The following is an 18,809-nucleotide window of genomic DNA, read 5'->3' on the forward strand; positions in this document are numbered from 1 at the left end:
CATAAGCTTCCTGGCGACAGACTGAGAGGACTGGGCTCTAGACTGGGCGGGGTGGGTCCCCAGCTTCCAGGTGCGCAGGGCCTGGAAGGCCAGAGGACAGCAAACGTGAGGTGAATCTGATGCGTATTGAGTTTACTGGGGTAGGAAACACGATGGGGGCATTCAAGGGTTGGCTGTCATGGTTTCTCTGATCCACTCCAGGTGCGAAATCACTTTGGTGAAGACAGCAGGCATATTGGGGCTGCCGCATGGGATGTGGCCCCAGGACGTGATTCCTTGAAACATGCCATTGCAGATCAGTGGCCCCCCGGAGTCCCCCTGCAGCACAAGGGGGAGAGAATGACAAAGGTCAGCCGTGGCGGCGGGGGTTCTGCCTGTGGAGCCCCAGCTCTCACACCTGGGCTCACAGAGCTCGAGACGGTGACTCCCCATCCCCGGGAGAGGACATGGTTCTCTCCACAGTCCACTGCCAGAGGGCGGGCGGGATTCCAACAGAGGAGACAGCGGCTGGAGTCATGGCCAGCGGGGATGGGACTTCAGGGTTCAGTTTCTGCACAGGGGGCAGGGTCCAGAACAGTCCCGGCCGACAGGTCAGTGGGAGAGGAGCGGAACCCATCTACCGGACCCTTCTACCTTCAGGACTCCCCTCTGATGTCACCTCTCCCAAACAGCTTTCTCTGACTAGACAGTAAATATGAGGGAGGGACAGGTGAACTCTGATGTGGTGGAGGGAGGTGCCTGTGATACCAGGATGGGGGTGTGGGAAGGAAAGGGGGCAGGGAGAGGGCGCTGAGGCTTGGTTGGGGGGAGATACAGTCTGGAAGCCGCAGAGACAGATGCCCAGTTAGCTCTCAGCAGCAGTCCAGAGCCCGAGTCCCCTCCCCCCGCACCTTGAGGCCCAGGAGGGAGGGGAAGGGGGGACAGACTGGCTCACCACACAGGTGTCCTTGCCGCCCTCCAAGTATCCAGCACACAGCATGAACTCTGTCACCTTCTGGGAGTGGGCTTTGGCACACACATCGTTGGGCAGGAGTTTGAGGTCCACGCACTGGAGATCGTCTGGGTATGTGACTACAGAAAAGACCCCAAGTGGCTCCTCGGCCCCTCCTCCCTCAGACCCTGGAGTCCGGGTCCCCAGCCCCTCCTCCCTACACCCAAGGGTCTGGGCTCCAGGCTGCAGGGTCTGGCCCTGGCATACACTTATCTGGTTCGATGCTGCCCCAGCCGGAGGCGTAGCAGGTGCTCCCCACTTGGGGTTCCTGGGTGGGCAGGTCCAGGACCCTCACAGCATCGGTTATCTGGGCGGGCTCTGCCAGGCGGAGCAGCATGAGGTCGTGGCTGTAGTCCTCTCCCGGGAGGCGGGTGTGGTTCTCCAGGAGACTCAGGTTGAATCCAGGGTGTGGGAAGCTACCACTGACCTGGACAAACTGGGCTGTGTCTTCGTGCTCAAACAGGTTGTAGCGACCCAGCCACAGCTGATAATTGCTGGGGAGAGAGGGGGCCCCAGGGAATGAGGAGAGAGGAGGGGGGAAGGGCGATGGGGAGCCTGCGGGGGGGGGGGGGTGTCGCAGGGAGAGAGAGAGAGGAACAAGGAGTAACCATGGAGAGAGAGACAGTTGGGAAGGTAAAGAGCTATGAAGAAAAGACAGTGAGTGAAAGACAGAAGGATGTGACAAGATCAAAGCCAGAGAAAAAGACAGAGTGAAAAGGAGAGAGCAGAAAAGGAGAGAGGGAATGAGAGGCAGAGGGAAGACAGAAACAGAGCCCAAAGGAGACAGAGACAGAAGGAAGGGCCCCGGGGAAGAAGAAGAAGTGAAGGAACAGACTTGGAAGGAGCAGGGGCAGCAGGCAACGTGACTGAGGGAAGAGGAAGCAAAGTGAGAGAGTGAGGAACACAGGCAGTGGAGGGGGGGGGCAGGAACGAGAGAGAACAGGAAGGGAGCATGGGAAGGGGGGGAGGGCCTGGGACCTGCTCAGCTGCAGCAGGGGCTGTGGGGCTGGCTCCCCAGGAGCGGGTGGCCTGGCCCCCAGCCCAAGGACGGCGTCCCCCTCCCTCCCCAGACCTTCCCACCCTTTCCTCCTCCTTCTCCCCCTCCTCCTCCTCTTTCTCCTCCTCCTTCCTCCAGGGCTCCCACTAGGCTCCAGCTGAAACCAGCCCTTCCCTGTGTCCCCCTGGAGTGGATCATTGTCCTGGAGGGAGGGGCTGAGCACGTGAGAAGACCCCTCACACAGAGACATTTGGGGATAATCCCTTCCTCTTTCTGGGGTCCCATCCTGGGGGGTGCTCAGCAGCATTGGGAGTGAGGCAGAGACCCAGGGGCAGAGGTGGAGAGTGAGACATACAGTGACAGGGATGCGGCAGAGGGACCCAGAGATGGACAGAGACCTGGAGAGACACGGAGGCGCTGAGACCAAAGAGAGGGAGACCGAGAAGAATCTTAGTCATACAGACAGACACACAACAGAGCCAGTTATGGAGAGACACAGGGAGGCAGGAGGGGGAGACACAGGAAGACATTTACATGGAGAGATGCAAAGACACAGGTACCAGTGGAGGGCTTTCCTGGGGTTGTCCCTGCCACTCTCCATGACCTAGACCAGGAATGTCTTTCTTTCTCTCAGTCCTCCAGCCTCCCCTGAGGTTAACCCGGGACAGTGCCCACTGTTTATTCCTGTGGGAGCACAGACCACCCCCCCCAGACCCTCTGCCCCCACTCACTCATTTATGCAGTGGGCAGCTGTGAGCACCCACTGGGGGTGCACCAGGACGCCCCCGCACTGGAATTTGCTGTAATGGTACAGAGCTGCCTGCCAGGGCTGGGAATTCTTCTTACAGTCCCAGCCTCCTATGATCCGGGACTGGATGGGGGGCGCAGCACCTGTAGAGAGGGTGCCGGGTCAGAGCAGGTGGGGAGGTGGCACCAGGAAGGCCTGGGCTAGGAGAGAGGGCTGTGCGGTGGGGTTGGGGGGACATGGGTCCAGAGGAGCAGGGCTGGAGGTCTGGGGAGATGGGCAAGGGGTATGGGAAGGGCCTGGAAGTCTGGAGCCTGCCCTGGGATTGTGGGTTGGTGGCGGGTCCTGGCGGGGGAGACTGCTGAGAGCAGAGCCAACCACAAGGATCAGGCAGGAGACAAGAAGGCAGCATCTGGGGCAACATGTGGTGTGGGGGTCAGGTGATACAGGGGTGATTTGGTGCCTCTTGACTGGGACTGGGAGAGGGTCCTCTGGGGGTCTGGGGTCCCGGAACTAGGGTTGGGGTCAGGACTGGGATGGGGCTCAGGAGGAGGGAGAGCCAGATGATAGTTCTTCTGGGATTGGGTGATTCTCATGGAGATTGGGGTCACGGTCTGAGGGTGTTGGAGGGATCTGAGGTTCTCCTGGGGGTGGTGTCGGAGAGGAAGGAAGGTGGAGATGTGTTGGGGCCAAGCAGCTGTGGGTCCTCCCTGCGTTCCCACTTGGTGTGGGGTTTTAGAATCACATGTTGGGGTCCTGCGGGAGGTAGGGGAGGACAGCTGGGCTCTGAAGGTACTTGGGATTCTGGAGGGAAGTCTAGAAAACCAGAGTTGCACAGGAGGGGTGCATTTGGGGAGGGCTGGAGCGTGGGCTGGAGAAGGAAATTCCACAAGGAAAGGAGTGTGTGGTTAGGGGTTCTGGGTGTTCTTCCTCAGGGAGAAGGCTGGAGGTGATGGACCGGGGTTCAGCGGCAAAGAGGTGGGGAAGGAAGAGACATCTGTAGAATCCTCACACCAGGAGGGGAAGCGGGTCCACCTGGAGTCATGGAGTCTGTTTGGGGAGAAGTATAGGTGTCTGATGGAATTTAGGGAGTCTTGGGAAGATTTGAGGGAAACCAGATGCCAGGGACTGGAGGACCTAGCTGAGAACTGACAGCTGGATGGGAAAAGTCACCAGGGTATGGAAGGATGTGGGAACTCAGGAGCTACAGACAGAGAACCACTAAGGACTAGAAGGGGGCTGTCGGGGTCCCAGGATCTGCTGGGACTGGGGGCACTACTTGCAAGAGCAGGAGTCCCCTAAAGAGAGAGACAGATGGCCCAGCCTCTGCCCCTTTGGTAAAGTGGCTCAGGGCAGGGGTCGGAGTGGGGAGGAGGAGAAAATTTGGGGGGTTCCTGGGAGGGAGCAGGACCTAGCACAATAGTGGGAACTGTGACCACAGAAGAGGGGCTGGGAGAGAGCCTGGGACCCGGCCTGGGATGGACTGTGGGAGAGGAAGAAGTTATTGGGGGTGAGGGCAGCATGAAAGTGGGGTCCACTCTCCCCCTCCCCCTCCCATCCCTCTGTCTCACCAGCCCCCGCCAGGGACAGGGCAAGGCACAGAACCAGGAACCACATGGTGACCACAGGCAGGCAGGTGGTGAGCTTGGAGCTCAGGAGCCTCCCCAAGGAGCATTTTAAAGCCTTCATCCACCCCCTCCCCACCCTGAGGACCCGCCCCTGCCCTGCTGGCATCCAGATGCTGGCCAAGGCCCTGCCCCCGCTGCCTCCTGGGGGCTGGACACCTCCTCCCACCCCAGAGCTGTGGAAGGGGCGGGAGAGCAAGCACCTGTTGTTCTGCGGGCCCTGATTGTGCTGGAAGCATTCCTGGGGCCTGAGGCCAGACAGGGCAGGGCCTGGAGCTCCTGGGCCCCTGCTCTTGGAGACAGAGCCGGTGAGGGGAGTTGGGGGGGTGGTGAGAAGAAACAGGAGCACGGAGGAATCAATGACCTCCAATACAAAGTCCGATATATACCTGAACCCCAAGGAAGGTCACACACCTGAAGACCCAGGGTATCCTCAGACACCAGCTGAGGGGCTCCGATTCCCTTCTCCCCACACCACTTGGAGCCAACACACCAGTTTCCCGGCTTCAGCTGCCTCCGAAATGTAAGGCTTTCAGAACACCCTGATTCTTGCACTCCCAGACTCAGGATCTAGGTCCAAATCCATTTATTGTTTCTCTCCGAATAAAATCTCAGGGTACCTACCACCACCAGCCTAGTGCCCCCAGATCCAGAAACGAGGTGTCAGTGGTCTCCCTAAATAAGTCCCCTAAGCATTCCAAAATCCAATGTCCCCCCCCCCCCCACTCCCAGAACAACATTGGGATCTCATCACACCCCACCACTACTCCTTGAGTATCCAAGTCTGGATGCTCAAGTTTAGGTCCTTTAAAGTCCCAGGAATTCCAGATTATCTGCCTCCCAAGGTCAAGAGAGGCCTCTCTACAAACTGTAATTCCCCCTTCCCCCGGTAGAATATTTAGATCTCAGGAGCCAGGTTCATGTGGTTCAACATTCAGTGACCTTGAAGACCACATTTTGGGAGGAATCTCTGTTGAGAATCAGGAACGAGATTTCTGCAACCTCAACGGTGAACTCATGGGCTTCTGGCATATTCTCTGAGCTCTTCAGCAAAATCAAAGTAGGCCACAGGGTAGCCCAGCCTCCGCTGCATGTCGGGAGACTGCCTAAGGAAAAGGAGAGCATTTGCCTTTTTGCCTGGCTGCCAGGAGGCCCACAACTGAATCTCGAAGAAAATGAAGTCATTCTTGATCATCTAGCGTGTGCTGGGGGTCTTTTCTGCTGGGGTCCAGAGATATATTTGCCCTGTGCCAGGCACTATTGGAATGAGTTCATATAACCTTCCTCATTTAATCCTTACAACGCTGTGAGGTAAGCAACATGAAGATCTCTGTTTCACACCTGGGGAAACCGAAGCTGAGTGGCATCGAGTCTTTACCTCAAGACTGCACAGCTAATCCTGTGTGTATGTGAATGAAGAGCCCTGCTTCAAGCTATTTCTTTTCACCTAGGCATCGGGGCAGCGAGTGAAATGGAGCAACGTACAGTGGCCTTGGGTTCCCCACCCGGTCTCTGGCTCCCACTTCCCTTCATCCCCAGAAGAAAGTCACAGCAACTCCTACAGAGAAACTTGCATCAGCACTGTTATCTCAGTGTTTAAACAGGTGACCTTGAGCACCAGCTCTGGCTTGACATGGGACAAATCCTTGGCCAACATGTGCCTCTTGGACAGATGGGGTGTTAAGGGATGGCTCAGTTCTGTCCCAGGTCAGGGTGGGGTGGCTGGCCAGCTACAGGAGTTTCTGCTCAGCCAGAGACACAGGTGGTAGACCAAAACAGTAAGTTCCTCTTCATGGTGTCCCTGATCCACCCCAAGTAGCTGCAGACTTTGGTATAAACACCAGGCTTGTTCGTAGTGTCACAGGGGACGTCACCCCAGGACACGATTCCCTGCAGGACTCCCCCACAGACCAGCCACCCTGTGTGGGGTCCCCCGGAGTCACCCTGTGTGGGGAAGAGAAAGTTTGAGTGGGAAATTTCTGGATCCAGTGCGCCCATCCTTAGCCTAATCACCGGGCACGATCTGAGTCAAAACCCAATCCGACCCCACCCCATGCAATCCCTCTCCAACTCAACTCAATACAACCCAGTTTAACCCAATCGAATCCAACTCAACCCTAACCTAACACAAGTCAATACAACTCAGCCAATCCATGTTCAATCCCCGCTGTGTAGCACCGACCCAACCCAACCCCCACGTCGTCCGTCCCCATTCAAACCCAAACCAGGCCTATCTATGTCCATCCTTACTGCCAACACAGCCAACCCCAGCTGTTACGGCTTTCACATCCCAGACAAAACTTAGCCCATCCGCATTTCAACCCAACGTATTTTCCTTCTAAAATCAAACCAAGCCCATTCCTATTCTCAAATCAAAGCCAGGCCATTCCAAACCAACCACCACATCATCCGCCCCAAATACAACGCACCCCTACCCGCATCTCCAACCCCGTCTCCAACTCCACCCCCGTTCTAACTGCTCTTCCTTCTCCACCACCACATCTATCCCTAGCATCTTCTCTGGCCCAAAGCAAGCACAACCCGACCCCATCCCAACACCCAAGCCTGTTCCCCTAAACCCATGGCTCTGACCTCACAGGAGTCCGTGCCTCCGCCTTCTACTCCTGCATACACGTAGTGCTCATAAGGCGCCCTGGGTAGTCCTTGCTACAAGATGTGGCCGGGATAACACTGATGTTGGCACAATGCAGCATATCTGGGAGACTCACTGGGGAGGACAGTGGGCTTGGAGTGAATCCATACTTTCACGCACCTTGTGACCTTGCGCTCCCTTTGGTCCCAGGCTTGTCATCGGCCACCAGGCCCCAGCCGGACACCACGCAGGCCTCGCCTGGTTGGGGACAACGCGTGGGCAGCGCCACAGGATGCACTTGCGGGAAGAGGCAGGTGGGCCGGGTTAGACGTGGCAACATGACGTCGTGGCGTTGGCTGCGTGCTTCATGGCACGGGTGCGGGACGAGGCGAGCCACAGTCCACAGCACTTCCGGGCCATCGCGCTTGCGCAGATTGTGCTCGCCTAGGTGCACGCTCATGAAGCTGTGCGCGTGCGCGGGTGATTATCCGCAAGGGCAGTGAGGAGCGGACAGAAAGACCAAAGAGCCGGCTAGCTGGGGTCCTTCACCCCGCGGGGAATCTGGAGATGCCTTTACCCTCTGTGTCCGAGGCGCTGAAGCCCCGTTCTAGCCCCTGCCCCTCCGGAGCCACGGAGGTGCGCACACTTGGAACTCAGCCCCCAGGCTCCAGCTCTCTCCTCCTCAGAATCCAAGATTCTCAGATCCCTAGGCCCTTGGCATCCTGCCCCTGAGGACCCTGAGCCCTGCCTTCATACCCGGTGTGGCGGTGGGCAGCAGACAGCATCCGGCTTGCGGAGTGAGGGAAACACCGCAGTTAAAGCGTCCACGCTCCAAGAGGGCCGCTTGCCTCGGCTGGGAGTGGGGCTCACACGCCTCACCTTTCAGCGTCTTGGCGGAGTGGTGCTGGGCCGCTGGGAGAGGAAGCAGAGGAGGATTCCTCACAACACAGTCTTTTCCCTTGTCGCACCTTGCCTACGCCCTGCCCATAGTATGTATTTCTCACCTGTGCTTTCCCCCAATGTCTTAGGACGTCCCCGTCCTTGAATTTCAAGTACTGTCTTCTCTCAGGCTTTGACAACTGCTGCTTGTTTTCTCCAGGACTGGCCCCTTGCCCTTTGCCCTCACCCGTTTACTACAGGATTCCAGGAGAGCGGGTATGTGGGGAAGGACCAGAAGGCAAGAAGTCCTCTGAGATTAGAAGTGGAGACAGGGACACTGGATAAGGATCCAGAAAGATGGTCACTTGGGACCAGCCATTCGAGGTCGCCACGCTGCCACAGGCATCAGATGGATGGGATGTGGCCACTCAGTGTATGACACCCAGTCTTGGCTCCAGAGTCTGGACATCTCAGCCAAATGCAGATGTGGCCACACAAGGTCATGGGCAAACATACAGCTGCAGCTGCAGCTTCAAGGATCACAGCACAGAGATTCATAGGTATATATGAGTCTGGACAGTTCCAGTGTGGGTGTGCATGTGGACACACACACACACACACACATGCACGCACATGCACAGACACTGATTTGGACATACAAGCTCACATCTAAATTTACAGTCTCCTGTGTGGGTCTGAACGTACTAGGTCACAGACTTGCACACTAGCACCCAGGGGCTGGACAAGGTGGGGTCCTTAATAAGGGTACATGGGGAGAGACATGGATATGCACTCGGTCCCCCAAAGACTTGTGCACAGACGTGAGTCTGAGTATAGTGGTTATATCGGAATGTTAGAGTAAAACCCCTATGTCCATGTTATCTGTGAGCCTTTGAGCAAATTGTTTGACCTCTCTGAGCCTACATTTCCTCATCTGTAAGATGGGATTGTTGTAAGGAATGAATAAGAGAGACAGAGAGAGAGATGTCTGGCTTATTATAGCTGCTTAATAAATACTACTTATTTTAAACAAAGGACACGTAGACTTATTTATGTAGATATGCATGTGGATGTTCAGGTTCTGGACAGAAATTTAGCCAAAGTAAGTCAGCCATATGACCAGGCTCAAATGAAGATAATCAAGGTCAAAACTATGATTCATCCTCAAGTCACTTTGTGGGGATTCAGAGTAATAGACACTGACCCAGAGGGCCAACACTTAGATGTGGCCCCACTAGATCACACCCCAGGGAAACAAAGGACACAGGGCTAGGCATCCAAGGTCAAAGACATAGCCAGAGGCACAAGACAGGACTTGTTTTTCCATCTCTAGACCTGTTGCCTCGTCAGTCACTTGGTGTTCAAGGTCACTCATTGCGTTTCACATATGGGACCTGGTTCACACATGTGGGCAGGATGTGGACACACAGGGCCTTGCAAACCTACCACACACACACACACACACACACACACACACACGCAGGGCACTGCAGCATTGTACCATGCACAAGGACATAAACAGCGATGTTTCAAAGTCACAAAACCGTGACCTGCTACTGGGCAATGGGGATATGAGCCCTCAAGATCACAGCCAAACACACAGACACCCACACTGGGACAGGAATTTGCACAGCTAGACAAAATACCCACATTCTGCCTGCCAGGGTCAAGAACTGGGCCAAGGGCCCTGGCAAGGTTGGGGGAATGCGGATGTGGTAGACAGGGGGCTTAACAAGGGAAGGGTGGGGTTGTCCTGCAAAGAAGGACAGAGGGTGCGGGCTGAACAGCTGGGCATCGAGGCTGCATCTGGCCAGTCCAAGCCGGAGGAGGGTGGAGGCCTTGGCTGGGTGCAGCGGCAGGCGGGAGGCAGGGAGGAGAGAGCACAGAGAAAGCCTGAGGGGAGGCTGGCAGCAGGGGGGAGCTTCAAGGGGCCCCCAGAGGCGAGGGTCATGTGGGGACATAATGAAAGTCCACCCTCAACTTCTCCAGGTAGAGGCGTCAGGTTACAGTTAAGTTCTCCATGGGTGGTAGCTGAACATGGTTTGGAGTTTTCCTGCTACCCAGGGTCACCTTGACATTGTGGCCACCCCTCTCCAGCCTCAGCCCTCTTCCCTGTCAAGTGAGGCCGGTAGAGCCCACCCTACAGAGATGTTTTGAGAATTAGATGAGCTGTAGCATGTACCCAGGACTCAGCAGTGCTAACAACACCCTCACGGGGTACTGCCCTGGGCTAAGTCCCTTCTCGTGCCCTACACACAGGACCACATTCAATCCTGCCCTGGGGGCATCAGTTCCTATGTCCACGGTACAGTTGGGGATCTCGAGTCGCAGAGATGTTCAGTAACTGCAAAATGGTGAGCTGGAATTCAAACCTGGAGTCTGTGCTCTTGACCTTGCTAACACTTGTTGAATGCTTATTATGAGCTTTATCTACATTGTGCTATTGAAACCTCACCGTGGTGGTCATGGGTAGGTGCTGTCTTCTAGAGAAGGCACTCTAGGTGGAGAGAGGTGAAGTCATTTCCTCAAGGTCACACAGCAAGGAAGGGGCAGCCCCAGACCTTGAACTCAGGTCTGTGTCATCCCCAGAGCTGATTTGCTGTCGGGAGCAGCGAGAGACCCAGTTGGCTTGGGGACTCCAGAGCAGCCCTAGGCTTCTGAAAGTTCTTGGGGTAGGGTGAGCACTCAGGAGCATCGGGTGGCTGGGTGGGGTGGGGTGGAGCAGGGCTGGGGGTGCTGGCAGATCGTAGGCCCTGGCTTTGCTCCTGATGGAGCGGAGAGGTACCGCACCCCCACAGACCCAGACCTGACCTGAGCCCACCTCACCTGCAGGCGTCAGCAGGAAGGAGAAGGTGAGAAGCCACGTTATGGAGAAGGGATGAGGGTTCTGCTGAAGTCTGGGGAGGGGAGAGAGTGAATGGAGTTGAACCTGGACACTTCCGCCCTCCCCTGAATCCCTCCAGACACAAACACATCCATCCCACCTGCTGCTTGAGAAACTTCTTTCACCATCTTGGTCCCCCCTTCCCCCACCCCAGACTGCTCTCCCCCCACCCCGCCCAGGTTCTCCATCTCTGAGGGTTCCTGTTGTTTCTCCAGGCACCAGAACAGGCCCTCAGGTGTCCCACAGCCTGTCAGCCCCCAGCACCATCCCACTTGGCCCTGGATCTCTCTCCAACCCTGAGGCTCTGGTTCAGGATACATTCTCCCCCCACACCCTAATCCCAGCCTCCTGTCTGGCCTCCTGGGGGTGTGTCTTCCCCCCATTTGTCCCTCCAGTCAAGTTCCCACTCCCCTAGCTCGTTCCCCTATATGCCCCCTCAGGGTCTTTCCATGCCCCGAGTTGACCCTGTCTGACTCCTGCCTATAGCCCTCATAGATCCCCAGCACCTTCAGGATAAAGTCCTCGCTCCCCAGCCTCATTTTTGAGGATATGGGGGTTTCTCCCTTTCCAGCCCCTCTGACCTGGTGTCTAATGACCTTGCCTTTCTAGGCATAGCTCATTCTCCCATTTTCCCTCCTGCGATTTCATGCCTCCCTGCCTTTGCTCAGGCTGTTCCTCCTGGCAGGTATGCCATTCCCTTTAAGGTCCACTTCCTCCTTGAGGCCTATTCTGACCTTCTCTGATCCATGGTGTCTACCTTACCCCCCAGACTGGGAACTTACTGAGGGCAGGCCTGGCCTGACTGGACTCTGGATCCCCAGCACTGCCCAGTGAAGGGTCTAGTCCATGGGAGGCCCCAGCAAGCTTAGGGAGTGGAGGAAAGCCTTCGTCTCATCTTCCAAATTCATATTCCGCCCCCAAGGCTCAGCCCCCACCTCTTCTGGGAGGCCCTGGGACCTAACAGGTATCCTTTCTGGGCCGCTCAGCCCTGGTTCTGCCTCCATCACATCACAGATCCCCAGACATGCTCAGGTAAGGTCTTCTCTGTGTCCCCAGCACTGCCCAGCCTGGAGCCTGTCACACGGGACACCTTGGGGAGGTTGAGCTGAGTTGACCTGAACCCCTGATGACTCCTGACTTTGTTCTTGGCTCTGATACAAGTGTTTTGGGGGACATCCTCCTGATTCACTCTACCCCCACCCCTTCCCCATCCCCCCACCCCCCCGCCCCACTCCCCGCAGCTCCTTCTTTCATCTCCGGGACATTTTCTTGGTTCAGGTTCAACTTGGAGCCTCAGTAAAGGACACATGAAATTACACAGGTGCCCTTGAAACTCAGCTCCCTCAGGGCAGTCCATGTCTGTTCCTGGGGATAGGGCACCCAGTGTCTCTTCTAGATCAAGGCAGACCTGTGTCTCCTCTAGTGTCTCTCACCTCCCCCCAACCCTGACTTTTGTCTCAAAAGAGCTCACTCCCTCCAGATCCCCCAGCTTCATCTGGGGCAGCTTGGATGCCAGAAGAAGGGAAGCAGGTATCTGAATACTTGAATTTATAAGTCCCCAGCCCCACCCGGGTCTAGGGGGTAGGGTGGGGTGGGAGGTGGTTGAGATTCAGGTTTACAGGCGGGGATGCCTAGGTGGCTAGTGGGGTGGGGGACAAGGCCTAATGAGCATTTATTAGGTTGAAGTTTTTGTCTGAGTCTGTAAGGAAGAATTCCCTGCCAGGGACAGTTCCTCAAGGGAGAGGAAGTGGGAGGGCAAGAGCCCCAAATCAGAGATCAACACATAGGACCAGGAGTCTGGAACCTGAAATTTGGGGTCTAGAGTGTGGAAACTGTATTCTAGAGTCATGCTTCTTGTGCCTGGAGTTGGGTTCTGGATCTTGGATTCTGGATGTTGATCTGGATCCCTGGTTTTGGATTCTGAACCTTGGAGCTCTGATTCTGGACAGTGGATTCTGGATCTGGATCCCCACTTCCTGATCTTGAATTCTGGATTCAGATCTCTGATTCTGGATCTTGGTGCCTGGGCCTCCTGACTCTGGATTCTGGATATTGGATTCTGGATCTTGGGTTTTGCAGTTTTTGCTGTGGCTCTCCAACTCTGGACTCTGAGTTTGGAGGTCTAGAGTCAGGCATTTATGACTTGAAGTATAGAGTGTGGATTTTAGAGTCTGCATTCCGGAGTTTGGGTCTGGAATCTGGATCCTAGAGTCTGGTCTTTGAGGGACAGGTCTTAGTCACTCTGGATCCTAGAAGCCTTTGAATCTGGAGTCCAGACTAGGAATCTGGAATTTGGTGTTTGGAATCTAAGACTTGAGGTCTTGAGCCATCTTCCTTTGTGGGACCTGAGTGGGTGGTGGCGAGGGGAAGGAGGTGAACCCCTGGGGATTTTAATCATCATGAGAACTTCCCTGGTGCCAGGCTAAGCGCTTTCCATCGTGATCGCATGTGTTCCTCCCACTAAGTCACGCAGGCATGTGACACAGATGGAGACCCCGAGGGAACTGACACCTAGCTCAGCCCAAGCTCGCGGGCTCACTGGGAGGGCGCCTGGCTCCGCCTCCGACGCGGTGACGTATGCGCCCCTCCTCCCGCCCACTCTGACCGCGCAGACCTGGGCTATCGATCCTAGTCCTCCTGGGCATCTTTCCAGTTGTCCTTCACCTCCAAAGGCAGGCCGAGTCCCGCCCTCTGCCTTGCTCCTCCTCCTCCTCCTCCTGCGAACACTCCCCGGAGCCTTTCTTTCCTCGACTCCTGTGGATCAACCGCCAACCATCCAGGTCTCTTTCATCTGACCCTGAATTCCAGCCTCTGGAGGCACAGGCTCCTGGGCATCCTCCCGCCCCCAGTGTCCCCAGGCCCTTCTCACTCTCGTCCTAACTCCTTTGTCTCTCCCCACACTCCTCCTCCCTTGTTTCCCATCTCAGGGACAGCTCCACCCACCACCCAGTTCCCCCAGGCACTGTCCCAGCCCCTCCCTTTCCCTTAGGCCCTGCAGCTCCGCGGTCCCCAGCCCCACCCCTTCTCTCTATTCCCTTGGCCTGGGTGCAGCTTCTAGATCCTTGCCTCCAGCCTCCCTCCCATCCATCTCCAGGTGGCCTCAGAAGGTCTCACTACACTGAAGGTCTCTTTAACACTCAGAGTTGACCCCTTTCTCCTCCTGCTCACAAGCCCTTCTGTGGTGACTCCGCATCCCGCTGGACAAGGTTCCTGCCCTCAGTGGGACGTTCGAGGCTGGGACCCCCTTGTCTGAAGAAGACTCACCTTGAATCCCTCCCCTCGGGAGACAGTCCCTGTGTGCTGACCACCCTGGAATAAGCCTGGATTTCTGGTGCTGGAAGCTCCCCCTTCCCCTTCATTATGGGACCACTCGAAGGTGGTGTTTCAGGGTGCTGGCCCTAAAGTCAGACAGCCTGGGCTCAGGCCCCTGCTCCCCCATTTGCTAATTTGGAAGATCCTGTTATGTATTTTCGCTTCTTTGTGCTTCTGAGTCTCATCCTTAAAATCAGGTCATCAGAGGACCCCATCATAGAGTTTTCCAAGGAGTATCTAAGAGCTAGTGCATGTAAGGAGCTAAGAGCACATAGCAAACCATGACTGTTCATTTCGCCCCATTTCACACAGGAACAGATAGGGGGAAGGGGAGGGCCCCACTGGTTCAAGGTCACCCAGGCTGTAGAAGTTGGGAGGGGGGCAAGAGAATGGTCCAAGGGACCCTGTTACCTCTTGGGTGCAAAGCGTCACTTCTCTGGTTATCAAGGTCTTAGCGTGGGGTAGGAGTAGAAAAGGGATGGGGATGGTCTCTGGGTTGGATGAATACGCATGCAGCAGGTGTGAAATCACAAAATTAAGTTGGCGTTTGAAAGACTGGTTAACACAGGGTGTGATTCAGATGTGGACTCCAGAACCAGGGGGCCTGGGTTGGAATCTTGCCTCGAACACATAACACATCCTTGGGAAAGTCACTTGGCCTCTCTGTGCCTCAGTTTCCTAATCTGTAAGACGAGAATAATTGCTTCTGCCTCACAGGAGTGTTTTGAGGCATGAATGCCTGAAACCCGTGCCTGGAGACTTTTGAAAACGTTGCCTCTTTTCTTCTTGTCCTGGGAGGCTCCCGCCGCTAGGTGGCGCCAATGTGCACTTGTCCGCCGGAGGGTTTGCTCCTGGGTCTGAGGGAGGAGGATTTGGGTGAAGGACCCAGAATCTTGGAACTCTGACTGAAGAACGAGGTGAATCTTGGCGGCTGCAGGGGCAGGTATGGAGGTGGGTGGGGGGTGGAGACCTGTCCCGGGATTTGTCCCTAATTGGTCTACAGGAGTTTTGGGATCCAATCAGTGATGGGACGGGTTTGTGTAGGCATTTGGTTTCCCACAGGGGTGGACATGCCGTGTCCTTCATGGACAGAGGGGGAGGGACCAACATCCAGTCCAGCAGAACATCAAAGGTGGTGGGGATGGTGGGGGAGAGAGAGAATATGGCAGGGAGAAGAAGGGGAGAGAGAGAGAGAACAGGACAAAAGACAAAGGAAGGCGGGACAGACCTTTTCCCCAAACCCACCTCCTTCTCATCTGCCCCCAGCAACACCTGTGTCAGAGCTTTGCCCCCCCCCCCCCCGCCCTGCTGCCTTGTCTTTTCACTTTTTAAAAATGTTTGTTTGTTTATTTATTTCCTCCATATTTATTCCTTTCCTGAGAGGGAGAGAAGGACAGAGTGCGAGCAGGGGAGGGGTAGACAGAGAAGGAGACACAGAATTGGAAGAAGGCTCCAGGCTCTGAGCTGTCAGCATAGAGCCTGACATGGGGCTCGAACTCATGAACTGCAAGATTGTGACCTGACCCACAGTCGGATGCTTAACTGACTGAGGCACTTAGGTGCCCCTTTTTCTTTCTTTCTTTCTTTCTTTCTTTCTTTCTTTCTTTCTTTCTTCCTCTTTCTTTCTTTCTTTCTTTTCTTTAATGTTTATTCACTTTTGAGAGAGACAGACAGAGCGCAAACGGGATAGGGGCAGAGAGAGAGGGAGACACAGAATCTGAAGCAGGCTCCAGGCTTGGAGCTGTCAGCACAGAGCCCGATGCAGGACTCGAACTCATGAACCAAACTGTGAGATCATGACCTGAGCCCAAGTCAGATGCTCGGCTCAATCGATTGAGTCACCAGGGCGCCCCTTGCTGCCTTTTCTTGCCACATCCCTGGTGCTGTTCCACCCTCTTTGTGCTTGTCCTTGCTCCTCCCTAATTTTTGCCCTTTTGGGTGTCCCCCAGCCTGCCTGTCTCTCCATCTATCCCTCTTCCTCTCTCTTCCCCTCTGGTTCCCTCTATTTCTTTGTTTTCTTTACTCTTTTTTCTTGCCTTTCTGAGTGCTTCCCTTCCTCCCCCGTCTTCATCTCAATTTGGGCATCTCCTTCCTCCTTTTCTGTCACCTTCCTTCCTTTCTGCATGGCCTGCTCGCTCCCATCTTGTTCTCTTTGCGCCTCGGGCCCCACTGGAACAGAATGTGCGTGCGGGGAGGGTACGGCAACCAGCAGGTGGCTTTGCTGACCTCCTCAGTCACCTCCTGCACATTGCCACGCCACAGCACTGGAGGACTGGCTTGGGACACACGACGAGAGCAGAGACAGTCAAGGATGGAGACACAGTGACACTTAAAGATAGGGCTCATTTTCCCTCCTCCAGACCCAGCTGGAGATGAGGCAGGGTTACCTGGGCTGGCACACTTGGGGCGCTGCCGGTGGAGCTGGTGGCGTCGGAGTTGCTGGTTGGTGCTTTCAGCTTGAGTAGCGTGAGGCTGTTACTGCTGGAACGGCTTTCTCTGGTGTGGCACAAAGGACCAGTGGGCAGGTCAGCTTCTGGGCAACTGCTTCATCACGTCCGTCCCCATGGCTAATCCTCAATCCCAGACTCATCTTCAATTGCCTCTCCATCCTGGACCCCCAGGATGAGGACCCGGGCTCAAAGACAACCTTCCTGATCTCACGCACTGCCTGGGAGGCTGATTTGGGATTCGGATCCAGAGCTGAAGGAATCTCCCATCACAACAGACTCCACTCTCTGCCGTACCCTTTAGGTCCTCTTGTCCAGTTTCTAATCATCCCTCCATGCTAAGTCTCCATAGCCGGGCGACCAGCCCTCTCCCGAATAGAGATTTTAACTTAATTCCACGGCTCTCTCCTAGACCTGCCCAGATAACATCCGGCCTAGGCCCCGCCCCGCCCCCCGGAGGTGAGGCCACGCCCCCATCCAGTTCCCTCCCCCCCCCCCCCCAAGGAGCAGAGAGACCACGCCCCAAATCCTGGCCGTGTCCAACTCTTGGAGGGCAGCTCCTAGAGTCAGCTCAAGTTCCTAGAGCAAGGGGCTCACTGCTTGTAGCACTGCCCTGAAGTGAGCACGCAAGGGCAAGGTCAGTTCTGAGTTTAGAATGACCTACTGGGGCAGGACGGGGATGGGATAGAGGGGGAGAATGAGGGACAGAGGCGGGTGAAGAAGGCTGGAGGTGCTAAAAGGCCTGATCTGGGCTGGGGCATAGGAACAGAGAAGGGGACAGTCAGTGAGAGCCGGGAGGGAGGAGGGGCCAGGCTTGGGGAGGGATGGGTTGGGGGAGGGGAAGTTAGGGGTGTGCCCCAGAGACTGGGGGACTCAGACCCAGGGGGTGGAAGAGGAAGAGCAGGGCTCTTGGTGGAAAATGCCGGGCTCAAGTGGGGCTTGAGGAGGTGAGAGGCTGGGCTCCCACCTGCGTGTTGTGAGGGGGGGACGTCGTGAGTGTAGATGTCTCCTTGGAGCTGCTCAGCTGAGAGACTGGGGCCAGAGCTCAGATCATCCTGAGTCCCGTCTGCCCCTCTCCTCACTCGCACTCGCTCAGCAAACCCTGAGGGCTCCCTTTAGAGGTATCAGGAATGGACCCCTTCTCCCTCCCTGCCTGCACCCCGGCTAGCCCAGTCCTCACTCCGCCTCTCCTCAGCCCTGTGGTCTCACCCCCACACAGATGCCCGAGGGACCCGTGAGGTGAGGCCCTGTCCTGCTTCTGCTCAACATCGCCCACGGCCCCTGGGTCCCTCAGAGGAACGGCTGCGTCCTCCCCGTGGTGCCAGGTGAGGCTCCTTTCTTCCCTCTGGCGTCACCTTCCCCCCTCCCCTTGCTCCCTGGGCTCCATCCACACTGGCCCCACGGACACCCTCACACACACCAGGCCCGCCTCCCCGGCCTCCTCTTCCCCCACGTTCCGCACGGCTCACCTCCACCTGCTGCAGGTGTTTCCTCCCTGTCTCCCCTTCTGCACGCCTTCTCCTCCCCCGTCACACCTGCTGTCTCCCCCAGCTCCACTGGGTCACCTCCTGACATGCACTATGCCTTCTGGGTCAGGTTCACTGTTTCTGCCTGTGCCCCCTGCCACAGTGGGGCTCCAGGAGGGGCGCTGTTCTCTGGTCACTGTGGGCTTCTCAGGGGCTAGGTTGGTGTTGGGCACGTGATGGATGCTGAGCTGATACGTGCTGCACGGAGAAGGGGGTGGACTGTGGTGTGGACGGAGGTGCGGGTAGTGCCGGATGGGGCGTGGGTGGGATAGGGTAGGGCAGGCGCGGAGGCCCTGGGGGGCGGGGCTACAGCTGGGCCTGGTGAACCCTCCACCCCAGCTCTGAATCTGGTCCCCTCCCCCAGCCCAGGTGGCCAGCAGGCAGGTGTCTTTGCAGTGTTGTGTGCTCTCTGTTGTGTCTCTGGTTGCTTTATGTCACTACTCAGAGTGGTGGTTTGGACCTTCCACTAGGTGTGCTTTGATTTGTTCATTGAAGAAATCCTCTGTCCCGCCAAGCTGTCTCCGTTGACCCCTGGAGACGTTTCTGTCACTCTGTAGCCCGGATTCCTGGAATTCCAAGTGCTCTGACCTCAATACTGCCGAGTTTGAGGGAGGAGGGAAATTCGCGCCCCCCGACTTCTCCGCCATCTTGACTCCTTTTATTTTAACCATTTTTCCAGGCAGGTGTCCTTACTATCCTCTTACTCCCCGCCACACAGCATGAAGTCTGTCACCCTCTGGGCGAGGTATCTGGGACACAAGTCGTTAGACAGGTTTGAGGTCCACACAGTGGAGATCATTTGGCTTTCTG

At 56.3% G+C, this 18,809-nt stretch overlaps 1 protein-coding gene across 1 annotated transcript; it reads right to left on the reverse strand.

Moving 5' to 3' along the window:
- Positions 1-126: 126 nt before the first annotated feature.
- Positions 127-18,048, reverse strand: LOC125152590 (kallikrein-1-like). Its single transcript, XM_047834664.1, has 8 exons — positions 17,943-18,048; positions 16,414-16,482; positions 7,695-7,863; positions 7,132-7,415; positions 2,720-2,879; positions 1,199-1,485; positions 935-1,071; positions 127-318 (listed from the first exon to the last, which is right to left on the reverse strand). Exons 1-8 carry the CDS (start codon positions 18,046-18,048, stop codon positions 163-165), a joined length of 1,368 nt encoding a protein of 455 aa, XP_047690620.1. The 3' UTR covers positions 127-162.
- Positions 18,049-18,809: the final 761 nt, after the last annotated feature.

Source organism: Prionailurus viverrinus, chromosome E2 (assembly GCF_022837055.1).
Source record: "Prionailurus viverrinus isolate Anna chromosome E2, UM_Priviv_1.0, whole genome shotgun sequence".
NCBI lineage: Eukaryota > Metazoa > Chordata > Mammalia > Carnivora > Felidae > Prionailurus > Prionailurus viverrinus.